We start from the raw sequence: 24,581 nt of genomic DNA on the forward strand, positions 1-24,581 counted from the left end.
TTCCCTAGTCCTTTCCTCCAGTCCGTAGTCCCTACCCTAGTCCTTTCCTCCAGTCCGTAGTCCCTTCCCTAGTTCTTTCCTCCAGTCCGTAGTCCCTTCCCTAGTCCTTTCCTCCAGTCCGTTGTCCCTTCCCCTAGTCCTTTCCTCCAGTCCGTAGTCCCTTCCCCTAGTCCCTCAGTCCCTTACCCTAGTCCCGTAGTCCCTTCCTCTAGTCCTTTCCTCCAGTCCGTAGTCCCTTCCCCTAGTCCTGTAGTCCCTTCCCCTAGTCCTTTCCTCCAGTCCGTAGTCCCTTCCCCTAGTCCTTTCCTCCAGTCCGTAGTCCCTTCCTCTTGTCCCTCAGTCCCTTACCCTAGTCCTGTAGTACCTTCCTCTAGTCCCCTAGTTCCTTCCCGTAGTCCCTTCCCCTAGTCCTTTCCTCCAGTCCGTAGTCCTTTCCTCTAGTCCCGTAGTCCCTTCCCATAGTCCTTTCCTCTAGTCCCGTAGTCCCTTCCCCTAGTCCTTTCCTCCAGTCCGTAGTCCCTTCCTCTTGTCCCTCAGTCCCTTACCCTAGTCCTGTAGTCCCTTCTTCCAGTCCCTTCCTCTAGTCCCGTAGTCCCTTCTTCCAGTCCCTTCCTCTAGTCCCGTAGTCCCTTCCTCTAGTCCCTTCCCCTAGTTCTCTAGTCCCTTCCTTTAGTTCTCTAGTCCCTTCCTTTAGTTCTCTAGTCCCATCCTCTAGTTCTCTAGTTCTCTAGTCCCTTCCCCTAGTTCTCTAGTCCCTTCCCCTAGTTCTCTAGTCCTCTAGTCCCTTCCTTTAGTTCTCTAGTCCCATCCTCTAGTTCTCTAGTCCTCTAGTCCCTTCCTCTAGTTTTATAGTCCTCTAGTCCCTTTAGTTCTCTAGTCCCATCCTCTAGTTCTCTAGTCCTCTAGTCCCTTCCTCTAGTTGTATAGTCCTCTAGTCCCTTCCTCTAGTCCCTTCCCCTAGTTCTCTAGTCCCTTCTCCTAGTCCTCTAGTCCCTTCCCCTAGTTCTCTAGTCCCTTTCCCTAGTCCTCTAGCCCCTTACCCTAGTCCTCTAGTCCCTTCCTCTAGTTTTATAGTCCCTTCCTCTAGCCCCTTCCCCTAGTCCTCTAGCCCCTTCCTCTAGTCCTCTAGTCCCTTCCTCTAGTCTTCTAGCCCCTTCCCCTAGTTCTCTAGTCCCCTAGTTTTCTAGTCCTCTAGTCCCTTCCCCTAGTTCTCTAGTCCCCTAGTTCTCTAGTCCCCTAGATCTCTAGTCCCCTAGTTTTCTAGTTCTCTAGTCCCCTAGTTTTCTAGTCCTCTAGTCCCTTCCCCTAGTTCTCTAGTCCCTTCCCCTAGTTCTCTAGTCCCGTAGTTCTCTAGTCCTCTAGGACCTTCCCCTAGTTCTCTAGTCCCTTCCCCTAGACCTCTAGTCTTCTAGTCCCTTCCTCTAGTCCTCTAGGCCCTTCCCCTAGTTCTCTAGTCCCGTAGTTCTCTAGTCCCTTCTAGTCCCGCAGTTCTCTAATCCTCTAGGCCCTTCCCCTAGTCCTCTTGTCCCTTCCTCTAGTCCCATCCTCTAGTCCCTTCCACTAGTTCTCTAGTCCTCTAGTCCCTTCCCCTAGTCCCCTCTAGTCCCTTCCCCTAGTCCCCTCTAGTCCCTTCCCCTAGTTCTCTAGTCCCATAGTTCTCTAGTCCTCTAGGCCCTTCCCCTACTTCTCTAGTCCCTTCCCCTAGACCTCTAGGCCCTTCCCCTAGTTCTCTAGTCTCGTAGTTCTCTAGTCCTCTAGGCCCTTCCCCTAGTTCTCTAGTCCCGTAGTTCTCTAGTTCCTTCCTCTAGTCCCGCAGTTCTCTAATCCTCTAGGCCCTTCCCCTAGTCGTCTAGTCCCATCCTCTAGTCCCTTCTGCTAGTTCTCTAGTCCCCTACTCCCTTCCCCTAGTCCCCTCCTCTAGTCCCTTTCTCTAGTTCTCTAGTCCCTTCCTATAGTCCCTTCCTGTAGTTCTCTAGTCCTCTCCTCTTGTCCTGTAGTTCTCTAGTCCATTCCCTTAGTTATCTAGTCCTCTAGTCCCTTCCCTAGTTCTCTAGTCCCTTCCCCTAGTTCTCTAGTTCTAGTCCCTTCCCTAGTTCTCTAGTTCTCTAGTTCCCTTCCCTTCCCTAGTTCTCTAGTCTTCTAGTCCCTTTCTCTAGTCCCTTCCCCTAGTTCTCTAGTCCCTTCCCCTAGTCCTCTAGGCCCTTCCCCTAGTTCTCTAGTCCCGTAGTTCTCTAGTTCCTTCCTCTAGTCCCGCAGTTCTCTAATCCTCTAGGCCCTTCCCCTAGTCGTCTAGGCCCATCCTCTAGTCCCTTCTGCTAGTTCTCTAGTCCCCTACTCCCTTCCCCTAGTCCCCTCCTCTAGTCCCTTTCTCTAGTTCTCTAGTCCCTTCCTATAGTCCCTTCCTGTAGTTCTCTAGTCCTCTCCTCTTGTCCTGTAGTTCTCTAGTCCATTCCCTTAGTTATCTAGTCCTCTAGTCCCTTCCCCTAGTCCCCTCTAGTCCCTTCCCCTAGTTCTCTAGTCCCTTCCCCTAGTTCTCTAGTCCCTTCCCCTAGTTCTCTAGTCTTCTAGTCCCTTTCTCTAGTCCCTTCCCCTAGTTCTCTAGTCCCTTCCCCTAGTTCTCTAGTCCCTTCCCCTAGTTCTCTAGTCTTCTAGTCCCTTTCTCTAGTCCCTTCCCCTAGTTCTCTAGTCCCTTCCCCTAGTCCTCTAGGCCCTTCCCCTAGTTCTCTAGTCCTGTAGTTCTCTAGTCCCTTCTTCTAGTCCCGCAGTTCTCTAATCCTCTAGGCCCTTCCCCTAGTCCTCTTGTCCCTTCCTCTAGTCCCATCCTCTAGTCCCTTCCACTAGTTCTCTAGTCCTCTAGTCCCTTCCCTAGTCCCCTCTAGTCCCTTCCCCTAGTCCCCTCTAGTCCCTTCCTCTAGTCCCTTCCCCTCGTCCCCTCTAGTCCCCCCTAGTTCTCTAGTCCCTTCCCCTAGTTCTCTAGTCCCTTCCCCTAGTTCTCTAGTCCCTTCCACTAGTTATCTAGTCCTCTAGTCCTTTCCCCTAGTTCTCTAGTCCTCTAGTCCTTTCCCCTAGTTCTCTAGTCCTCTAGTCCCTTCCCCTTATTCTCTAGTCCTCTAGTTCTTCCCCTAGTCCCTTCCCCTTGTTCTCTAGTTCTCTAGTCCCTTACTATAGTCCCTTCCCGTAGTTCTATAGTCCTCTCCTCTTGTCCCGTAGTTCTCTACACCCTTCCCCTAGTTCTCTAGTCCTCTAGTCCCTTCCCCTAGTCCTCTAGTCCCTTCCCCTAGTTCTCTAGTTCTCTAGTCCTTTCCCCTAGTTCTCTAGTCCTCTAGTCCTTTCCCCTAGTTCTCTAGTCCTCTAGTCCCTTCCCCTAGTTCTCTAGTTCTCTAGTCCCTTCCCCTAGTTCTCTAGTCCCTAGTCCCCTAGTTCTCTAGTCCCTTCCCTTAGTTATCTAGTCCTCTCCTCTAGTTCTCTAGTCTTCTAGTCCCTTCCCCTAGTTCTCTAGTCCCTTCCCCTAGTTCTCTAGTCCCTATTTCTAGTCCACTAGTCCCTTCCTCTAGTCACCTAGTTCCCCAGTCCTTTAGGCCCTTTCCCTAGTTCTCTAGTCCCGTAGTTCTCTAGTCTAGTCCTTTCCCCTAGTCCCCTAGTCCCCTCCTATAGTCCCTTCCCGTAGTTATCTAGTCCTCTCCTCTAGTCCCGTAGTTCTCTAGTCCCTTCCCCTAGTTCTCTAGTCCCTTCCCCTAGTTCTCTAGTCCTCTAGTCCCTTCCCCTAGTTCTCTAGTCCTCTAGTCCCTTCCCCTAGTTCTCTAGTCCTCTAGTCCCTTCCCCTAGTTCTCTGGTCCTCTAGTCCCTTCCCCTAGTTCTCTAGTTCTCTAGTCCCTTCCCCTAGTTCTCTAGTCCCTTCCCTTAGTTATCTAGTCCTCTAGTCCCTTCCCTAGTTCTCTAGTCCTCTAGTCCCTTCCCTAGTTCTCTAGTTCTCTAGTCCCTTCCCTAGTTCTCTAGTCCTCTAGTCCCTTCCCTAGTTCTCTAGTTCTCTAGTCCCTTCCCTAGTTCTCTAGTTCTCTAGTCCCTTCCCTAGTTCTCTAGTCCCTTCCCTAGTTCTCTAGTCCCTTCCCTAGTTCTCTAGTCCTCTAGTCCCGTCCTCTAGTCCCTTCCCTAGTTCTCTAGTCCCTTCCCCTAATTCTCTAGTTCTCTAGTCCCTTTTTCTAGTCCTCTAGTCCCTTCCTCTAGTCACCTAGTTCTCTAGTCCCTTCCCCTAGTTCTCTAGTCCCTTCCCCTAATTCTCTAGTTCTCTAGTCCCTTTTTCTAGTCCTCTAGTCCCTTCCTCTAGTCACCTAGTTCTCTAGTCCTCTAGGCCCTTTCCCTAGTTCTCTAGTCCCATAGTTCTCTAGTCTAGTCCTTTCCCCTAGTCCCCTAGTCCCCTCCTATAGTCCCTTCCCGTAGTTATCTAGTCCTCTCCTCTAGTCCCGTAGTTCTCTAGTCCCTTCCCCTAGTTCTCTAGTCCTCTAGTCCCTTCCCCTAGTTCTCTAGTCCATTCCCCTAGTTCTTCTTCCCTTAGTTCTCTAGTCCCTTTTTCTAGTCCTCTAGTCCCTTCCCCTAGTCCCGTAGTTCTCTAGTCCCTTCCTCTAGTCACCTAGTTCTCTAGTCCCTTCCCCTAGTTCTCTAGTTCTCTAGTCCCTTTCTCTAGTCCTCTAGTCCCTTCTCTAGTTCTCTAGTCCCTTCCTCTATTTCTCTAGTCCTCTAGTCTCTCCTCTAGTTCTCTAGTCCGAAGTGTGTCCTCTGTGAGGGATGTCCTCTGTGTATGATATCCTCTGGTTGCTCTTGTCTCTGCAGAGTTCAGTCGTCGCTGGTGTATGTTGAATGATGGGAACTTTAGTTACTATGAGAGTGACAAGACCTCCACGCCCAACGGTGCCCTGAAGTCTACAGAGATAGTCTGTCTGTCTGTCAACACACCAGAGAGACATGGGTACCTACCTAACACTAGTCTTCCATCACTCTAAACCAGTCTGTTTAACAATCCCTCTCTCTCTCTCTCTCTCTCTCTCTCTCTCTCTCTCTCTCTCTCTCTCTCTCTCTCTCTCTCTCTCTCTCAGCTATGACCATACGTCTAAGCTTAACAATCTCTCTCTCTCTCTCTCTCTCTCTCTCTCTCTCTCTCTTTCTCTCAGCTATGACCATACGTTTAAGCTTAACAATCCTTCATTCTCTCTCTCTCTCTCTCTCAGCTATGACCATACGTTTGAGCTGTACTCTGACTCAGAGCGTCTCTATCTGTTTGGAACTGACGACCAAGACAGCCACAAGGAGTGGGTCAAATCCATCACCAAGGTAACCACACACTGACCCTTACCTAGGTAACCACACATACTGACGTCACCTCTGTCAGTGGTTCCCAATCGTTCTCACCCCTTCAAATTAGTGGATTTGGCTATTTCAGCCTCACCTGTTGCTGACCAGTGTATGAAATCGAGCACACAGCCATGCAATCTCCATAGACAAGCATTGGCAGTAGAATGGCCTTACTGAAGAACTCAGTGACTTTCAATGTGGCACCATCATAGGATGCCAGTTTGTCATATTTCTGCCCTACTAGAGCTGCCCTGGTCAACTCTAAGTGCTGTTATTGTGAATATAAATGTCCAACAGCAACAACGTCTCAAAAGTGGCAGGCCGCACAAGCTCACAGAACGGGATCACTGAAGCGCGTAGCGAGTACAAATTATCTAGTTCTCTAGTCCTCTAGTCCCTTCCTCTAGTTTTATAGTCCTCTAGTCCCTTTCCCTAGTCCCCTAGTCCTCTAGTCCCTTCCTCTAGTTTTATAGTCCTCTAGTCCCTTTCCCTAGTCCCCTAGTCCTCTAGTCCCTTCCTCTAGTTTTATAGTCCTCTAGTCCCTTTCCCTAGTCCCCTAGTCCTCTAGTTCCTTTCCCTAGTCCTCTAGTCCCTTCCTCTAGTTTTATAGTCCTCTAGTCCCTTCCTCTAGTTTTATAGTCCTCTAGTCCCTTTCCCTAGTCCCCTAGTCCTCTAGTCCCTTCCTCTAGTTTTATAGTCCTCTAGTCCCTTCCTCTAGTTTTATAGTCCTCTAGTCCCTTTCCCTAGTCCTCTAGTCCCTTCAGTTTTGCCTCTGGATGCAATGTCAGCACAATAACTGTTCGTTGGGAGATTCATGAAATGGGTTTCCATGGTCAAGCAGCCTGAACAATGCCAAGCTTCGGCTGGAGTGGTGTAAAGCTCGTCGCCATTGGACTGGAGCAGTGGAAACGCGTTCTCTGGAGTGATGAATCACGCTTCACCCTCTGGCAGTCCGATGGACTTATCTGGGTTTGGCAGATGCCAAGAGAACGCTACCTGCCTGAATGCATAGTGCCTACTGTAAAGTTTTTGGTGGAGAAGGAATAATGGTCTGGACTGTTTTTCATGGTTTGGGCTAGGCCCCTTAGTGCCAGTGATATACTACAGGAAACAATGACGTTCTAGATGATTCCGTGCTTTCAACTTTGTGGCAACAGTTTGGGGAAGGCCCTTTCCTGTTTCAGCATGACAGTGCCCCCATGCACTTGTTGTAACTTTAATGTGTTACAGAGTTAATGTTTAAGTTAATTCATGGAGCTGTATCTAAAGATATATTTCTTTACAGTTGTTTACATATGTAATTGTATTGGTTAGTATTGAATTACGCTTTTGACTGCAAGTTCCAGAATGCCTTGCGACAGGAATGAGAGAGATAACGCACCAGTTATGTGCAGGTGCAAAGTGATTAAGCTGACTTTCCGCTAGCATCTTACCTGCATTGCTCTGTAGAATCTAAAGTTGTTAAATGTAACGTGAACAAGTATTATTACTAAAAGAAGCTTTCATATCAAACCCGACGTCCCGAGTCATTACTTTGAAGACAGTTCATCTAAAATGCACAAAGTGAGGTCCATACAGAAATAGTTTGTTGCGATCGGTGTGTAAGAATTAGAGTAGTTTGCACAGAGCCCTGACCTCAACCGCATCGAACACATCTGGGGTGAATGTGAATGGCGACTGTGAGCCAGGCCTAATCGCCCAACATCAGTGCCCGACCTCACTCATGCTCTTGTGCAGCAATATTCCAACTTCTAGTGGAAAGCCTTCCCAGAAGAGTGGAGGCTGTTATAGCAGAAAAGGGGGGACCATCTCCATATTAATGCCATGATTTTGGAATGAGATGTTGGATGACTTTTGGACATGTAAATTTCTCAATTTATTTAGTGGTAATGACCTCCATCTGATCCATCCTGCAGATCATCTATTTTCTGTGACCAAAAGCTTTTATATATTAAATAGGGTTTCTTTGAAATATTGTCATAGTTCCTTACTCATGATACAAATGACTTTCGTGATGTTCACCCGTCAAACGTTACAACTAACAGCCTGGAGCGCATTGGACTTGAAAAAACATACTGATGTAACCATGTGCCATTTAATGTTTATTTGACGACCACTAGTGTTCCCAAGTCAACAACCCATATGCATTCCACACGTTTATTAGTGAGTGTTCCCAAGTCAACAACCCATATGCATTCCACACGTTTATTAGTGAGTGTTCCCAAGTCAACAACCCATATGCATTCCACACGTTTATTAGTGAGTGTTCCCAAGTCAACAACCCATATGCATTCCACACGTTTATTAGTGAGTGTTCCCAAGTCAACAACCCATATGCATTCCACACGTTTATTAGTGAATGTTCCCAAGTCAACAACCCATATGCATTCCACACGTTTATTAGTGAGTGTTCCCAAGTCAACAACCCATATGCATTCCACACGTTTATTAGTGAGTGTTCCCAAGTCAACAACCCATGTGCATTCCACACGTTTATTAGTGAGTGTTCCCAAGTCAACAACCCATATGCATTCCACACGTTTATTAGTGAGTGTTCCCAAGTCAACAACCCATGTGCATTCCACACGTTTATTAGTGAGTGTTCCCAAGTCAACAACCCATATGCATTCCACACGTTTATTAGTGAATGTTCCCAAGTCAACAACCCATATGCATTCCACACGTTTATTAGTGAATGTTCCCAAGTCAACAACCCATATGCATTCCACACGTTTATTAGTGAGTGTTCCCACGTCAACAACCCATATGCATTCCACACGTTTATTAGTGAATGTTCCCAAGTCAACAACCCATATGCATTCCACACGTTTATTAGTGAATGTTCCCAAGTCAACAACCCATATGCATTCCACACGTTTATTAGTGAGTGTTCCCAAAAAATGAAAAAGATTTGGAAAAGTGTCATGGCACACCAGTGATTTGTTTTGCACACCGGTTGGGAACCATTGGCCTAGGTGCCCACTCACATTGACCGTTATCTAGGTCAGGGGTCCCTTCCAGCATTGGGGAACACCCTGCGCACCTCCTTGTGAACGCGCCTCATATATTTCTATTTTGCAGGTTTAAAGCTTATTTTCTGCAATTCGACATATTTTGTCATGGGGTGCAAAGAAAATGTTGCAGTTTTTAAGCTCATTTTCTTGCAATTTTATATATTTTGCAATATCTAATGTGTTTTCTGAGTGACAACAATATAAATGGGCAAAAAAAAAAAAATAGAATAGGTTGACTTTTGTACTATGGGGGGTAGTAGATTGACTTAGGCTAGTGCTTTTGCTGTTCGTTAGACCTACTCATCTTGTTGGCTGACAAAAAGTAAATGTGGACAGTTCTTCCAATTTTTTCAATATGCACCTCAGAATTAGATAATGACATGCGCAGTTGCGTCCCCAATGTGTCTGTCTTAACTTGTAGCCTGTGAGAAAGACCGGATCACGTGACGGAGAGCCGTGTGACTGAGAGGCCCTTCGTATTTTGCTGCACACTCAGGAAGAAGGGCACAACTCAGCACTCCGCACCGCAAAAGACATGGATTTTTTAGGGTGCGCTACAGGCCACAAAGGGGATGCCGCTGTGAAATCCTAGGCATTATGAAGTGCTTGTCGAGTTGCGATTGAGAGACTATTGGAGTGTTTACAGCCGGCTCAATAAACAAAGTAGAGCTCATGTCTTTCAAGAGACTATTTTCAAATCATCATTAGAGTCTCATCGTGCAGCTTTATAATGTATTACACATCACAACAGCCCAACGTTTGTAGAACATCTGAAGTTACATTAATAAATGGAACATACAGGAGTACCTGTTTCTTTGTTCAACTCTCAACACAACAGCTGCATGTGCGCACTGCCTCAAATCATTTGGAGAAAATATCCTTTCTATTTTATCCAGCTTTGTTCAATTGTATTCTTCCTGGGACCCTGGGTCTCGACCCCGCCCTGTGCAACTGGGTACTGGACTTCCTGACGGGCCGCCCCCAGGTGGTGAGGGTAGGCAACAACATCTCCTCCCCGCTGATCCTCAACACTGGGGCCCCACAAGGGTGCGTTCTGAGCCCCCTCCTGTACTCCCTGTTCACCCACGACTGCGTGGCCACGCACGCCTCCAAATCAATCATCAAGTTTGCGGACGACACAACAGTGGTAGGCTTGATTACCAACAACGGCGAGACGGCCTACAGGGAGGAGGTGAGGGCCCTCGGAGTGTGGTGTCAGGAAAATAACCTCACACTCAACGTCAACAAAACTAAGGAGATGATTGTGGACTTCAGGAAACAGCAGAGGGAACTCCCCCCTATCCACATCGATGGAACAGTAGTGGAGAGGGTAGTAAGTTTCAAGTTCCTCGGCATACACATCACAGACAAACTGAATTGGTCCACTCACACAGACAGCATCGTGAAGAAGGCGCAGCAGCGCCTCTTCAACCTCAGGAGGCTGAAGAAATTCGGCTTGTCACCAAAAGCACTCACAAACTTCTACAGATGCACAATCGAGAGCATCCTGGCGGGCTGTATCACCGCCTGGTACGGCAACTGCTCCGCCCACAACCGTAAGGCTCTCCAGAGGGTAGTGAGGTCTGCACAACGCATCACCGGGGGCAAACTACCTGCCCTCCAGGACACCTACACCCCCGATGTTACAGGAAGGCCATAAAGATCATCAAGGACAACAACCACCCGAGCCACTGCCTGTTCACCCCGCTATCATCCAGAAGGTGAGGTCAGTACAGGTGCATCAAAGCTGGGACCGAGAGACTGAAAAACAGCTTCTATCTCAAGGCCATCAGACTGTTAAACAGCCACCACTAACATTGAGTGGCTGCTGCCAACACACTGACTCAACTCCAGCCACTTTAATAATGGGAATTGATGGGAAATGATGTAAAATATATCACTAGCCACTTTAAACAATGCTACCTAATATAATGTTTTCATACCCTACATTATTCATCTCATATGTATATACTGTACTCTATATCATCTACTGCATCCTTATGTAATACATGTGTCACTAGCCACTTTAACTATGCCACTTTGTTTACATACTCATCTCATATGTATATACTGTACTCGATACCATCTACTGTATCTTGCCTATGCTGCTCTGTACCATCACTCATTCATATATCTTTATGTACATATTCTTTATCCCCTTACACTTGTGTGTATAAGACAGTAGTTTTTTTTGTTGGAATTGTTAGATTACTTGTTGGATTATTACTGCATGGTTGGAACTAGAAGCACAAGCATTTCACTACACTCGCATTAACATCTGCTAACCATGTGTATGTGACATAACATTTGATTTGATTTACTATAAAATAATGTGTAAAATACATTACTATACATTATTCTTCCTACTATAAAATAATTAATAGCAGATCTTGTCTTCTGAATGAGTGTAGCCCACAGCCATTCAGCATAGCCAGATGAGGACCTAACATAAGGACAACTCAGAGTATGTTATTCTGTTCTTCTGAAATAGACCACATTCTCTTCATATCCTGCTTCTTTAGACCTGTCTAAAATAAATAATAGATTTATTGTGATGGTGTAGACTATATTACATGGATTTATTGTGATGGTGTAGGCTATATTAAATAGATTTATTGTGAAGGTGTAGATTATATTACATGGATTTATTGTGATGGTGTAGACTATATTACATGGATTTATTGTGATGGTGTAGGCTATATTACATAGATTTATTAGACTTTTTAAAGGTGTAAATATGTGGGTCATGACAGTATTATGACCGGTTATGTCAGCTTTTATGACATGGTTATGACCGTACCAAAAATGATTAGGCCATCTAAGTGGTCATTTTCATGATGCAAAAACTGTTTTTTTGTGAACTTAAATGACCAAAACCAGATAAAATATATATATTTAAATAATACCATCTGAGAAACAGCTAGCCAGTCATGGAGAATCTAAAATAACGGGTACTCAGGCCACATGCCTGTTGATTTAGTTATAATGTCTGAGCAGAGGAACACCGCATTAGCCATGGCAAAATGCATAGAATTGCAGGAAATTAGCTTTAAAACCGCAACATTTTTTAACAGCTCCATGCCAAAATGTGTAGAATTGCTGGGTATTAGCTTTTAAAAAATGCAGAAGGTTTTCTCACAGCTCCATGCCAAAATGTGTAGAATTGCTGGATATTAGCTTTAAAACTGCAACATTTTCTCACAGCTCCATGCCAAAATGTATAGAATTGCTGGATATTAGCTTTTAAAAAATGCAGAAGGTTTTCTCCGCTCAATTGATTTTAAGTTGCAGAAAATGAGCTTTAAAACAACAAAAGTGTTTCTCCACTGCCAAGGTATTTGTACCTTTCTAGCTGATATACTATGTTAGTTTATTTCTTCTTCCAATGAACTGTGGGGAGGTCAAAATCTATTCATTTTAAAATGTTGATTTCTTCTACTTACCATTTGCATTCACCTGATAAGACGAGACGTGATTATATATTGTTTTGCTAACAACTGATTGTGGTCCGTCGGTCGCCGGTTTGCCTGGACGACGGGGGTCCATGGGCAAGAAAAGTTTGTAAACCCCTGACCTAGGTAACGACTCACACCAACCGTTGCCTAGGTCAGTGTTTCCCAAATTCTGTCCTGAGCCCCCCGGTGCATGTTTCTGTTATTTGACCAAGCACTACACAGCTGATTCAAATAATCAAAGCTTGATGATGAGTTGGTGATTTGAATCAGCTGTATAGTGCTAGGGGGAAAACCAAAAGTTAACCACTCACACTGACCGACACCTAGGTAACCACTCACACTGACCGACACCTAGGTAACCACTCACACTGACCATAACCTAGGTAACCACTCACACTGACCATAACCTAGGAAATCGAGGCTCAGCTGTGTGATGGATCCTTAAACATATTTAACTCCCCCTCTTCTCCCCAGATGTTTATTCCGTCCAATGCAGAGGCTCTATTGAGACTGAGCTTTGAGCGGATTGGCCGGCTGAAGTACAAGGACGGGTTGAACCTACAGAGCCCTCGGGTTGGCTGGTTTGCGCTGGTTGGCTCCTCCCTCCATGCCTACCTGGAGGACAGTGAGGAAGAGGAGGAGATACACCTACGCAAACTGCAGGAGCTCTGTGAGTACGCACATGCGCACGCACACACATACACACTTCTTCTATTCTCGTGGGGACCTAAAATGTATTTCCATTTAAATTCCTATTTTCCCTAACCTTAGCTCTAACCCTAAATCTGACCCCTAACCTTAGCTCTAACCCTAAATCTGACCCCTAACCTTAGCTCTAACCCTAAATCTGACCCCTAACCTTAAAATAGCCTTCGTCCTCATGGGGACGTGGGAGGTGTCCCCACAAGGGAGAATATTCCTTGGTTTACTATCCTTGTGGGGACAGTTGCGGATTTCAGGTCCCCACGAGGATAGAAGAACAAGACCATACACACACACTGTTTGTACCACCATTAAATGGTTCCAAATGTGTGTTTGTCCCAGCGATCCAGCAGGAGAATGAGGTGCTGGTTCTGGTGGAGAGAGGCAGGTGAGAGGATGATGCTGCCACATGGCCTCTGACTTTTTAACAACATTTATGTAAACTTTCTCTTTGTTGTTTGTTCAGGGAAATGGAGGAGTTGAAACAGGACTGAATAGGTGGCAAAATGAGATGGTTTTAATGTGTAGACATTAGCGCTATTACAGTTGAAGTCGGAAGTTTACATACACTTAGGTTGGAGTCATTAAAACTCGTTTTTCAATCACTACACAAATTTCTTCTTAACAAACTATAGTTTTGGCAAGTCGGTTAGGACATCTACTTTGTGCATGACACAAGTCATTTTTCCAACAATTGTTTACAGACAGATTATTTCACTTAAATTTCCCTGTATCACAATTCCAGTGGATCAGAAGTTTACATACACTAAGTTGACTGTGCCTTTAAACAGCTTGGAAAATTCCAGAAAATTATGTCATGGCTTTAGAAGCTTCTGATAGGCAAATTTACATAATTTGAGTCAATTGGAGGAGTACCTGTGGATGTATTTCAAGGCCTACATTCAAATTCAGTGCCTCTTTGCTTGACATCATGGGGGAAATCAAAAGAAATCGACCAAGACCTCAGAAAAAAAAATTGTAGACCTCCACAAGTCTGGTTCATCCTTGGGAGCAATTTCCAAACGCCTGAAGGTACCACGTTCGTTTGTACAGATGAACAATAGTACGCAAGTATAAACACCATGGGACCACGTAGCCGTCATACCGCTCAGGAAGGAGACGCGTTCTGTCTCCTAGAGACGAACGTACTTTGGTGTGAAAAGTGCATATCAATCCCAAAACAACAGCAAAGGACCTTGTGAAGATGCTGGAGGAAACGGGTACAAAAGTATCTACACCCACAGTAAAACGAGTCCTATATCGACATAACCTGAAAGGCCGCTCAGTAAGGAAGAAGCCACTGCTCCAAAACCACCATAAAAAAGCCAGACTACGTTTTGCAACTGCACATGGGGACAAAGATCATACTTTTTGGAGAAATGTCCTCTGGTCTGATGAAACAAAAATAGAACTGTTTGGCCATAATGACCATCGTTATGTTTGGAGGAAAAAGGGGGATGCTTGCAAGCCGAAGAACACCATCCCAAATGTGAAGCACGGGGGTGGCAGCATCATGTTGTGGGGTACTTTGCTGCAGGAGGGACTGGTGCACTTCACAAAATAGATGGTATCACGAGACAGGAAAATGATGTGTATATATTGAAGCAACATCTCAAGACATCAGTCAGGAAGTTAAAAGCTTGGTCGCAAATGGGTCTTCGAAATGGACAATGACCCCAAGCATACTTCCAAAGTTGTGGCAAAATGACTTAAGGACAACCAAGTCAAGGTACTGGAGTGGCCATCACAAAGCCTTGACCTCAATCCCATAGAAAATTTGTGGGCAGAACTGAAAAAGCACGTGTGAGCAAAGCAGGCCTACAAACCTGACTCCGTTACACCAGCTCTGTCAGGAGGAATGGGCCAAAATTCACCCAACTTATTGTGGGAAGCTTGTGGAAGGCTACCCGAAACGTTAAACAATTTAAAGGCAACGCTACCAAATACTAATTGAGTGTATGTAAACTTCTGACCCACTGGGAATGTGATGAAAGAAATAAAAGCTGAAATTAATCATTCTCTCTACTATTATTCTGACATTTCACATTCTTAAAATAAAGTGGTGATCCTAACTGACCGAAGACAGGGAATTTTTAATAGGATTTAAATGTCAGGAATTGTGAAACACTGCGTTTAAATGTATTTGGCTAAGGTGTATGTAAATTTCTGACTTCAACTGTATACTAAAGAGGTTTCATTCCTTCCTCTCCCTCCCTCTCATTCTACCTACCCCCTATCTCCCTGTCTCACTCCCTCCCTCTCATTCTTCCTAAACCCCCTACCTCCCTCCCTCTCTCCAGGACACTGTACATCGAGGGGGAGAGGAAGCTTGACTTCCAGGGTTGGTGTGTGGGCATCCAGAAAGCAGCAGGCAGTGCAGGAGACTCTCTTAGTCAGCAGCAACTAACTGAGGCCGACATCCCTGTTATAGTGGACCGCTGCATTGACTATATCACACAGTGCGGTAAGAGTGTGTAGCTGTGTGTGTAGCTGTGTGTGTTGCCTCGTGACTGTAATAGCGGGAGTTCTGGCTCACAGAGACCGAGAAGCAAAGGTCAACAAATCAGCACTGTTCTCTCTGTCTCCCCCCCCCACCCCCCACCCCCCCACCCCACGGTCATGTGTTAACTTCTCCTCTCTCTTTCTCCCTGTAGTTTATTTCCTATTATGACTCACTGGTCTTACTGGAGATCAGGCTGTTCCTGTTGGGTTCTGGGTAGTTTATCCTGTTTCGTGATTGAAATGTTTGGCTGCGTTTCAAACTCAAAGTAGACAGCCCTCAACCCTAAACCCTCAGGCCTTGAATGATGCTTTACATTGTCACATCTGAGTGTGCCTTGCCCAAGCGAGTGTCCAAGCGAGTGAGAGTGATGATTGGAGAGGCAAGGTACTTGGTGAAAATCTTCAAGTTGAGCTTAAAAACAACTAACCTAAAGCTATTAATGTACCTAGCAAGCTAACGTATCTAGCCAGCACTCCTGTCAGGTAGCTAGTTACAGTTACCCATAGCTGGCTAGCAAGCTAACATATCTAGCCAGCACTCCTGTCAGGTAGCTAGCTACAGTTACCCATAGATGGCTAGCAAGTTTGATAGTTTGGTCATTTATTCCAATAAATTTCAGAATTCCAAAAATCTTTTATATTTTATAGGCTCCTCAGTACGAGACTAAGCCAATTTGCCAACACAAAAATCAATGTATGTGTGTGTGTATATATATATATATATTTTTTTTTTTAGCACGCTAGCTTCATACTTTTTTCTGACATGCAGAAAATGCAGCCTTGTTGATTAAATTTGACACACCAGAGTTTGACATGTGAATACAATTTGCATTGAATTGTGGGTCATATCAACCCCGTAAGTGACCAAAGTTCTTCACTCCCTCAAGCTAAATCTAGGGCCGAGGGGGCAACGTTTGAATTGGACCTCCACTTAAAATGGCAATCAAACTGCATCCGGTTTCGACTGGGATTATCCCGAGGGAAAGTAACGGCTGAGGGGGTAACAATAACGTATTTGGACTGCAGTCTTACACCATGCCCAAACCCGACACGCGTGCATCCGCGTGTGCAAATTGATTTTGTCCTCCCACACCAAACGCCATCACGACACCAGGTTGAAACATCAAAACAAACTCTGAACCAATTATTTTAATTTGGGGACAGGTCGAAAAACATTCAACATTTATGGCATTTTAGCTAGTTAGTTTGCAGTTGTTAGCTAATTTGTCCTATTTAGCTAGCTTGCTGTTGCTAGCTAATTTGTCCTGGGATATAAACATTGAGTTGTTGTTATACCTGAAACGCACAAGGTCCTCTACGCCAACAATTAATCCACACATAAAATGGTCAACCAAATCGTTTCTAGTCATCGCTCCTCCTTCGTCCCTTTCTTCTTTGGACTTTATATGGCGATTAGCATCTAACTTTCATAATAAGGTGTATTACCACAACTGACCGACCTCCGTTCAGCTTTCAATCACCGACGTAGGTATAACCAATGAGGAGATGGGAGAGGCAGGACTTGCACCGCGTTCAGCGTCACAAATAGAACTGACTTCTATTTTAGCGCTTGGCAACGCAGACGCTTGTTGGCGCACGTGAGCAGTGTGGTCAGCATGTTAGTCTATTCCGTATGCTGACTCTCTTCATAATCCCTTCTGTGCTCTGATTGGCTGCTACTCTGACCTCTGAACTCTGACAGTTTTGGTTGGTCAGTAAGAGAAGGTGGAGAATTGAAACACTGTGAACCATGTCAGGAGTATGTGTTGTGGAGTGGATATTAGTGTGTGTCTGAGTTTTAATCTGTTTGTGTTTTAGGTCTGACGTCTGAGGGTATCTACCGTAAGAGCGGTGTGAACAGTCGCGTGGCGGCGCTGTGCGAGGCGTTTCGGCGTGATGCCCGTAATGTGCGTCTGAAGGAGGAGGAGCACCAGGTGGACGACGTGTCTAACACACTGAAACGCTTCTTCAGAGAGTCTGGAGAGGGCCTGTTCACCAAACAGGCTGCTAGCGCATGGCTCAGCACACCTGGTGAGACCCTGCACGCTAACACCCTGCACGCTAACACCCTGCACGCTAACACCCTGCACGCTAACACCCTGCACGCTAACACCCTGCACGCTAACACCCTGCACGCTAACACCCTGCACGCTAACACCCTGCACGCTAACACCCTGCACGCTAACACCCTGCACGCTAACACCCTGCACGCTAACACCCTGCACGCTAACACCCTGCACGCTAACACCCTGCACGCTAACACCCTGCACGCTAACATCCTGCACGCTAACACCCTAACCCCTAACACCTACACCCTACACCCTAACCCCTACACCCTAACCCCTACACCCTATATCCTACACCCTATATCCTACACCCTATATCCTACACCCTAAACCCTACACCCTAAACCCTAAGACCCTGTATCCTACACCGTAACCCCAACACCCGGTATCCTACACCGTAACCCCTACACCCTGTATCCTACACCGTGTATCCTACACCCTAACCCCTACACCCTGTATCCTACACCCTAACCCCAACACCCTGTATCCTACACCCTATACCCTAACCCCAAGACCCTGTATCCTACACCCTATACCCTAACCCCAAGACCCTGTATCCTACACCCTAACCCCAAGACCCTGTATCCTACACCCTACACCCTAACCCCAAGACCCTGTATCCTACACCCTACACCCTAACTCAAACACCCTGTATCCTACACCCTAACTCAAACACCCTGTATCCTACACCCTAACTCAAACACTGTGTGTGTGTGTGGTGTTTGTCAGTGATCCCAGAGGAGAGCAAGAAGATCTCTCAGTACCAGCTGCTGCTGAGCCGCCTGCCCAGAGTCAACAAGGCCACGCTACGAGCCCTGGTCAACCACCTCTACTGGTGAGACACATATAAACACACACACACACACACACCCCTCTGCTCGGAGTGTAACGGTGTGTGTGTTGTCCACAGTGTGCAGCGGTTTGCAGAGCTGAACCAGATGAATCTCCATAACCTGGCTATAGTATTTGGCCCAACACTGTTCCAGACCGACGGGAAGGACTTCACAGCTGGCCGCGTCGTAGAGGAACTCATAGAGCACTACACTGACGTCTTTGAGGTCAGAGACCCTGTAAACTCTAACCCCTGACCTCATAGAGCACTACACTGACGTCTTTGAGGTCAGAGACCCTGTAAACTCTAACCCCTGACCCCTGACCTCATAGAGCACTACACTGACGTCTTTGAGGTCAGAGACCCTGTAAACTCTACCCCTGACCCCTGACCTCATAGAGCACTACACTGACGTCTTTGAGGTCAGAGACCCTGTAAACTCTAACCCCTGACCCCTAACCTCATAGAGCACTACACTGACGTCTTTGAGGTCAGAGACCCTGTAAACTCTAACCCCTGACCCCTAACCTCATAGAGCACTACACTGACGTCTTTGAGGTCAGAGACCCTGTAAACTCTAACCCCTGACCCCTAACCTCATAGAGCACTACACTGACGTCTTTGAGGTCAGAGACCCTGTAAACTCTAACCCCTGACCCCTAACCTCATAGAGCACTACACTGACGTCTTTGAGGTCAGAGACCCTGTAAACTCTAACCCCTGACCCCTAACCTCATAGAGCACTACACTGACGTCTTTGAGGTCAGAGACCCTGTAAACTCTAACCCCTGACCCCTAACCTCATAGAGCACTACACTGACGTCTTTGAGGTCAGAGACCCTGTAAACTCTAACCCCTGACCCCTAACCTCATAGAGCACTACACTGACGTCTTTGAGGTCAGAGACCCTGTAAACTCTAACCCCTGACCCCTAACCTCATAGAGCACTACACTGACGTCTTTGAGGTCAGAGACCCTGTAAACTCTAACCCCTGACCCCTAACCTCATAGAGCACTACACTGACGTCTTTGAGGTCAGAGACCCTGTAAACTCTAACCCCTGACCCCTAACCTCATAGAGCACTACACTGACGTCTTTGAGGTCAGAGACCCTGTAAACTCTAACCCCTGACCCCTAACCTCATAGAGCACTACACTGACGTCTTTGAGGTCAGAGACCCTGTAAACTCTAACCCCTGACCCCTAACCTCATAGAGCACTACACTGACGTCTTTGAGGTCAGAGACCCTGTAAACTCTAACCCCTGACCCCTAACCTCATAGAGCACTACACTGACGTCTTTGAGGTCAGAGACCCTGTAAACTCTACCTCTGACCCCTGACCTCATAGAGCACTACACTGACGTCTTTGAGGTCAGAGATGCTGTTAACTCTAACCCCTGACCCATAACCTCGTAAAGGCAGCAGGTAGCCTAGCGGTTAAGAGCATTGAACCTGTAACCAGAAGGCCTCTGGTTCGCATCTCAGCGCTAGAGGCGTCATTACAGACCCTGGTTCAATCCCGGGGTGAATCACAACCGGGCGGCGCACAATTGGCCCAGCGTTCGCCTGGGTTAGGGGAGGGGTTGAACGGAGTAGGCAGTCATTGTAAAATAAGAATTTGTTCTTAACTGACTTGCCTAGTTAAATAAATAAAAACTGAAGGATATGTATGTGCCCTTGAGCAAGTTACTTAACCATAATTGCTCCTGTAAGTCACTTGGTAGGGGGATGGTTTGGTAGTGGTTTGGTTTGGTAGTGGTATGATTTTGTTGTGGTATGTACTGGTATGGTTTGGTAGTGGTTTGGTAGTGGTATGGTTTGGTAGTGGTATGGTTTGGTAGTGGTTTGGTTTGGTAGTGGTCTGGTAGTGGTTTGGTTTGGTAGTGGTCTGGTAGGGGTATGTTTTGGTAGTGGTCTGGTAGGGGTATGGTTTGGTAGTGGTTTGGTAGTGGTTTGGTCTGGTAGTGGTTTGGTTTGGTAGTGGTTTGGTTTGGTAGTGGTTTGGTTTGGTAGTGGTATGGTTTGGTAGTGGTTTGGTAGGGGTATGGTTTGGTAGGGGTGTGGTTTGGTAGTGGTTTGGTTTGGTAGTGGTATGTAATGGTTTGGTAGTGGATGATTTGGTAGCGGGATGGTTTGGTAGCGGTATGGTTTGGTAGCGGTATGGTTTGGTAGCGGTCTGGTTTTGTAGTGGTCTGGTTTGGTAGTGGTAGTAGTTTGGTAGTGGGATGGTTTGGTAGTGGGATGGTTTGGTAGTGGTAGTAGTTTGGTAGGGGGATGGTTTGGTAGGGGGATGGTTTGGTAGGGGATGGTTTGGTAGTGGTTTGGTTTGGTAGTGGTTTGGTTTGGTAGTGGTTTGGTTTGGTAGTGGTATGTAGTGGTATGGTTTGGTAGTGGTTTGGTAGTGGTAGTGGTTTGGTAGTGGTTTGGTAGTGGTAGCGGGATGGTTTGGTAGCGGCATGGTTTGGTAGCGGCATGGTTTGGTAGCGGCATGGTTTGGTAGCGGCATGGTTTGGTAGCGGCATGGTTTGGTAGCGGCATGGTTTGGTAGGGGTGTGGTTTGGTGTGGTTTGGTTTGGTTTGGTAGTGGTATGTAATGGTTTGGTAGTGGTCTGTAATGGTTTGGTAGTGGTAGTGGTTTGGTAGTGGTAGTGGTTTGGTAGCGGGATGGTTTGGTAGCGGGATGGTTTGGTAGCGGTATGGTGTGGTAGCGGTCTGGTTTTGTAGGGGTCTGGTTTTGTAGGGGGATGGTTTGGTAGTGGTAGTAGTTTGGTAGGGGGATGGTTTGGTAGTGGGATGGTTTGGTAGTGGTAGTAGTTTGGTAGTGGTAGTAGTTTGGTAGTGGTCTGGTTTGGTAGGGGGATGGTTTGGTAGGGGGATGGTTTGGTAGGGGATGGTTTGGTAGTGGTTTGGTTTGGTAGTGGTTTGGTTTGGTAGTGGTTTGGTTTGGTAGTGGTATGTAGTGGTATGGTTTGGTAGTGGTTTGGTAGTGGTTTGGTAGTGGTAGCGGGATGGTTTGGTAGCGGCATGGTTTGGTAGCGGCATGGTTTGGTAGCGGCATGGTTTGGTAGCGGCATGGTTTGGTAGCGGCATGGTTTGGTAGGGGTGTGGTTTGGTGTGGTTTGGTTTGGTAGTGGTGTGGTTTGGTTTGGTAGTGGTATGTAATGGTTTGGTAGTGGTCTGTAATGGTTTGGTAGTGGTAGTGGTTTGGTAGCGGGATGGTTTGGTAGCGGGATGGTTTGGTAGCGGTATGGTGTGGTAGCGGTCTGGTTTTGTAGGGGTCTGGTTTTGTAGGGGGATGGTTTGGTAGTGGTAGTAGTTTGGTAGGGGGATGGTTTGGTAGTGGTCTGGTTTGGTAGTGGGATGGTTTGGTAGGGGGATGGTTTGGTTTGGTAGTGGGATGTTTTGGTAGTGGGATAGTTTCATAGTGGTATGGTTTGGTAGTGGTATGGTATTGGGATGGTTTGGTAGTGGTAGTGGGATGGTTTGGTAGTGGGATGGTGTGGTAGTGGGATAGTTTGGTAGTGGTAGTGGTTTGGTAGTGGTATGGTTTGGTAGTTGGATGGTGTGGTAGTGGGATGATTTGGGATGGTTTGGAAGTGGTAGTGGGATGATTTGGTAGTGGTATGGTTTGGTAGTGGTTTGGCAGTGGTATGGTTTGGTAGTGGGATGGGATGATAATGGTATGTTTTGGTAGTGGGATAGTTTGGTAGTTTTATGGTTTGGTAGGGGGATGGTTTGGTGTGGTAGTGGTTTGGTAGGGGATGGTATGGTTTGGTAGTGGTAGTGGTTTGGTAGTGGTATGATTTGGTAGTGGTATGGTGTGGTAGGGGGATGGTTTGGTAGTGGTATGGGATGGTAGTGGTATGGTTTGGTAGTGGGAAGGCTTGGTAGTGGTTTGGTAGTGGAATGGGATGGTAGTGGTATGGGATGGTAGTGATATGGTTTGGTAGTGGTTTGGTTTGGTAGGGGTATGGTTTGGTAGTGGGATGGTTTGGTAGTGGTTTGATCGTGGTTTGGTAGGGGTATGGTTTGGTAGTGGGATGATTTGGTAGTGGGATGGTTTGGTAGTGGTTTGATTGTGGTTTGATTGTGGTTTGGTAGTGGTTTGGTAGTGGTTTGGTTTGGTAGGGGTATGGTTTGGTAGTGCTTTGGTTTGGTAGGGGATGGCTACAGTGTGGTAGGGGATGGCTGCAGTGTTTGGTAGGGGTATGGCTGCATTTTTTGTTAGGGGTGGCTGCAGTGTTTGTTAGGGGGTGGCTGCAGTGTTTGGTAGGGGGTGGCTGCAGTGTTTGGTAGGGGGTGGCTGCAGTGTTTGGTAGGGGGATGGCTGCAGTGTTTGGTAGGGGGTGGCTGCAATGTTTGGTAGGGGGTGGCTGCAGTGTTTGGTAGGGGTGGCTGCAGTGTTTGGTAGGGGGTGGCTGCGGTGTTTGGTAGGGGGTGGCTGCGGTGTTTGGTAGGGGGTGGCTGCAGTGTTTGGTAGGGGGTGGCTACAGTGTGGTAGGGGGTGGCTGCAGTGTTTGGTAGGGGGTGGCTGCAGTGTTTGGTAGGGGGTGGCTGCGGTGTTTGGTAGGGGGTGGCTGCGGTGTTTGGTAGGGGGATGGCTGCAGTGTTTGGTAGGGGGTGGCTGCAGTGTTTGGTAGGGGGTGGCTGCAGTGTTTGGTAGGGGGTGGCTGCAGTGTTTGGTAGGGGGTGGCTGCAGTGTTTGGTAGGGGGTGGCTGCAGTGTTTGGTAGGGGGTGGCTGCAGTGTTTGGTAGGGGGTGGCTGCAGTGTTTGGTAGGGGGTGGCTGCAGTGTTTGGTAGGGGGGTGGCTGCAGTGTGAGCTGGTCAGTGGTGTTTCAACCACGGAGTGAGTAGTTATACCGGTTATACGGTCATGTTGCTGTGTGGTTGACCGTGTGTGGTTGTGTTGCGGTCCAGGTGGATGAGCAGCAGCTGAAAAGGCAGCTGGATGAGATCACGGTCATCATTAAAGTTAGAGAGAAGTTGAACCTCAACTCCAGTGTTCCTGTGAGTAATACAGTACACTCACACACATCTCAACTCCAGCGTTCCTGTGAGTAATACAGTACATTCACACACATCTCAACTCCAGCGTTCCTGTGAGTAATACAGTACATTCACACACATCTCAACTCCAGCGTTCCTGTGAGTAATACAGTACACTCACACACATCTCAACTCCAGCTTTCCTGTGAGTAATACAGTACATTCACACACATCTCAACTCCAGCGTTTCTGTGAGTAATACAGTACACTCACACACACATCCCAACTCCAAGGTTTCTGTGAGTAATACAGTACACTCACATACACACACACACATCTCAACTCCAAGGTTTCTGTTAGTCACACAAACTTCTCATGTGTTTGCAGTGTTCTGCTGCAACCCAATGTGCTTTAATGCGTGTGTGTGCGTGTTGTGCAGGCGTCGGGGTCAGCAGGTGACTTCATCTGTACAGTGTACCTGGAGGAGAAGAAGGAGACGGCAGAGCAGCATGTCAAGGTGACCTCTCACCTCTGACCTTAACTAACCCTTCAGACCTCACCTTTATCATGATAAGGAAATAGAGTAAGAAGAGTTCCAGAATGTCACTCCCTCCACTGCTCTCCCCTCCAGATCCCTGGTTCTATGACGGCCGCAGAGCTGACCTGTGAGATTCTGGACCGGCGGAAGATCCAGGTCAGAGAAAAAGACTACTGGAGCTGCTGGGAGGTCAGCCAGAAGGAGGAGACCGGTGAGTGGACAGAGAGATGAGAGGTCAGTCAGAAGGAGGAGACCGGTGAGTGGACAGAGAGATGGGAGGTCAGTCAGAAGGAGGAGACCGGTGAGTGGACAGAGAGATGGGAGGTCAGTCAGAAGGAGTAGACCGGTGAGTGGACAGAGAGATGGAAGGTCAGTCAGAAGGAGGAGACTGGTGAGTGGACAGAGAGATGGGAGGTCAGTCAGAAGGAGGAGACCGGTGAGTGGACAGAGAGATGGGAGATCAGTCAGAAGGAGGAGACCAGTGAGTGGACAGAGAGATGGGGGTCAGTCAGAAGGAGGAGACTGGTGAGTGGACAGAGAGATGGAAGGTCAGTCAGAAGGAGGAGACCGGCGAGTGGACAGAGAGATGGGAGGTCAGTCAGAAGGAGGAGACCGGTGAGTGGACAGAGAGATGGGAGATCAGTCAGAAGGAGGAGACCGGTGAGTGGACAGAGAGATGGGGGTCAGTCAGAAGGAGGAGACTGGTGAGTGGACAGAGAGATGCGAGGTCAGTCAGAAGGAGGAGACTGGTGAGTGGACAAAGAGACGGGAGGTCAGTCAGAAGGAGGAGACTGGTGAGTGGACAGAGAGATGGTGGGTCAGTCAGAAGGAGGAGACCGGTGAGTGGACAGAGAGATGGGGGGTCAGTCAGAAGGAGGAGACTGGTGAGTGGACATAGAGATGGTATGGAGAGGAAGGGGACAGAGGTATGGGATGGAGAGGAAGGGGACAGAGGTATGGGATGGAGAGGGTGGGGACAGAGGTATGGGATGGAGAGGTGGGGACAGAGGTATGGGATGGAGAGGTGGGGACAGAGGTATGGGATGGAGAGGTGGGGACAGAGGTATGGGATGGAGAGGAAGGGGACAGAGGTATGGGATGGAGAGGGTGGGGACAGAGGTATGGGATGGAGAGGTG

General features: G+C 47.4%; 1 protein-coding gene across 8 annotated transcripts in view; it reads left to right on the top strand.

Moving 5' to 3' along the window:
• LOC112247029 (arf-GAP with Rho-GAP domain, ANK repeat and PH domain-containing protein 1) overlaps nucleotides 1–24,581 on the top strand; it is a 131,014-nt gene that overhangs the window by 88,349 nt on the left and 18,084 nt on the right. For 7 of the 8 annotated variants that reach the window (XR_006078710.1, XM_042296409.1, XM_042296408.1 and 4 more), the window contains 11 exons: nucleotides 4,828–4,963; nucleotides 5,223–5,325; nucleotides 12,290–12,485; nucleotides 12,860–12,905; nucleotides 14,818–14,981; nucleotides 16,838–17,050; nucleotides 17,815–17,920; nucleotides 17,996–18,143; nucleotides 22,838–22,927; nucleotides 23,346–23,423; nucleotides 23,538–23,655. Coding sequence is in view for 7 of the 8 variants with exons in the window: in XM_042296409.1 (XP_042152343.1) it covers nucleotides 4,828–4,963; nucleotides 5,223–5,325; nucleotides 12,290–12,485; nucleotides 12,860–12,905; nucleotides 14,818–14,981; nucleotides 16,838–17,050; nucleotides 17,815–17,920; nucleotides 17,996–18,143; nucleotides 22,838–22,927; nucleotides 23,346–23,423; nucleotides 23,538–23,655 (1,398 nt within the window). In the remaining variant the exon portion in view is untranslated. The other variant, XM_042296413.1, reaches the window with a different exon arrangement.

The sequence above is a fragment of the Oncorhynchus tshawytscha genome, linkage group LG13, assembly GCF_018296145.1.
Source record: "Oncorhynchus tshawytscha isolate Ot180627B linkage group LG13, Otsh_v2.0, whole genome shotgun sequence".
Lineage (NCBI taxonomy): Eukaryota > Metazoa > Chordata > Actinopteri > Salmoniformes > Salmonidae > Oncorhynchus > Oncorhynchus tshawytscha.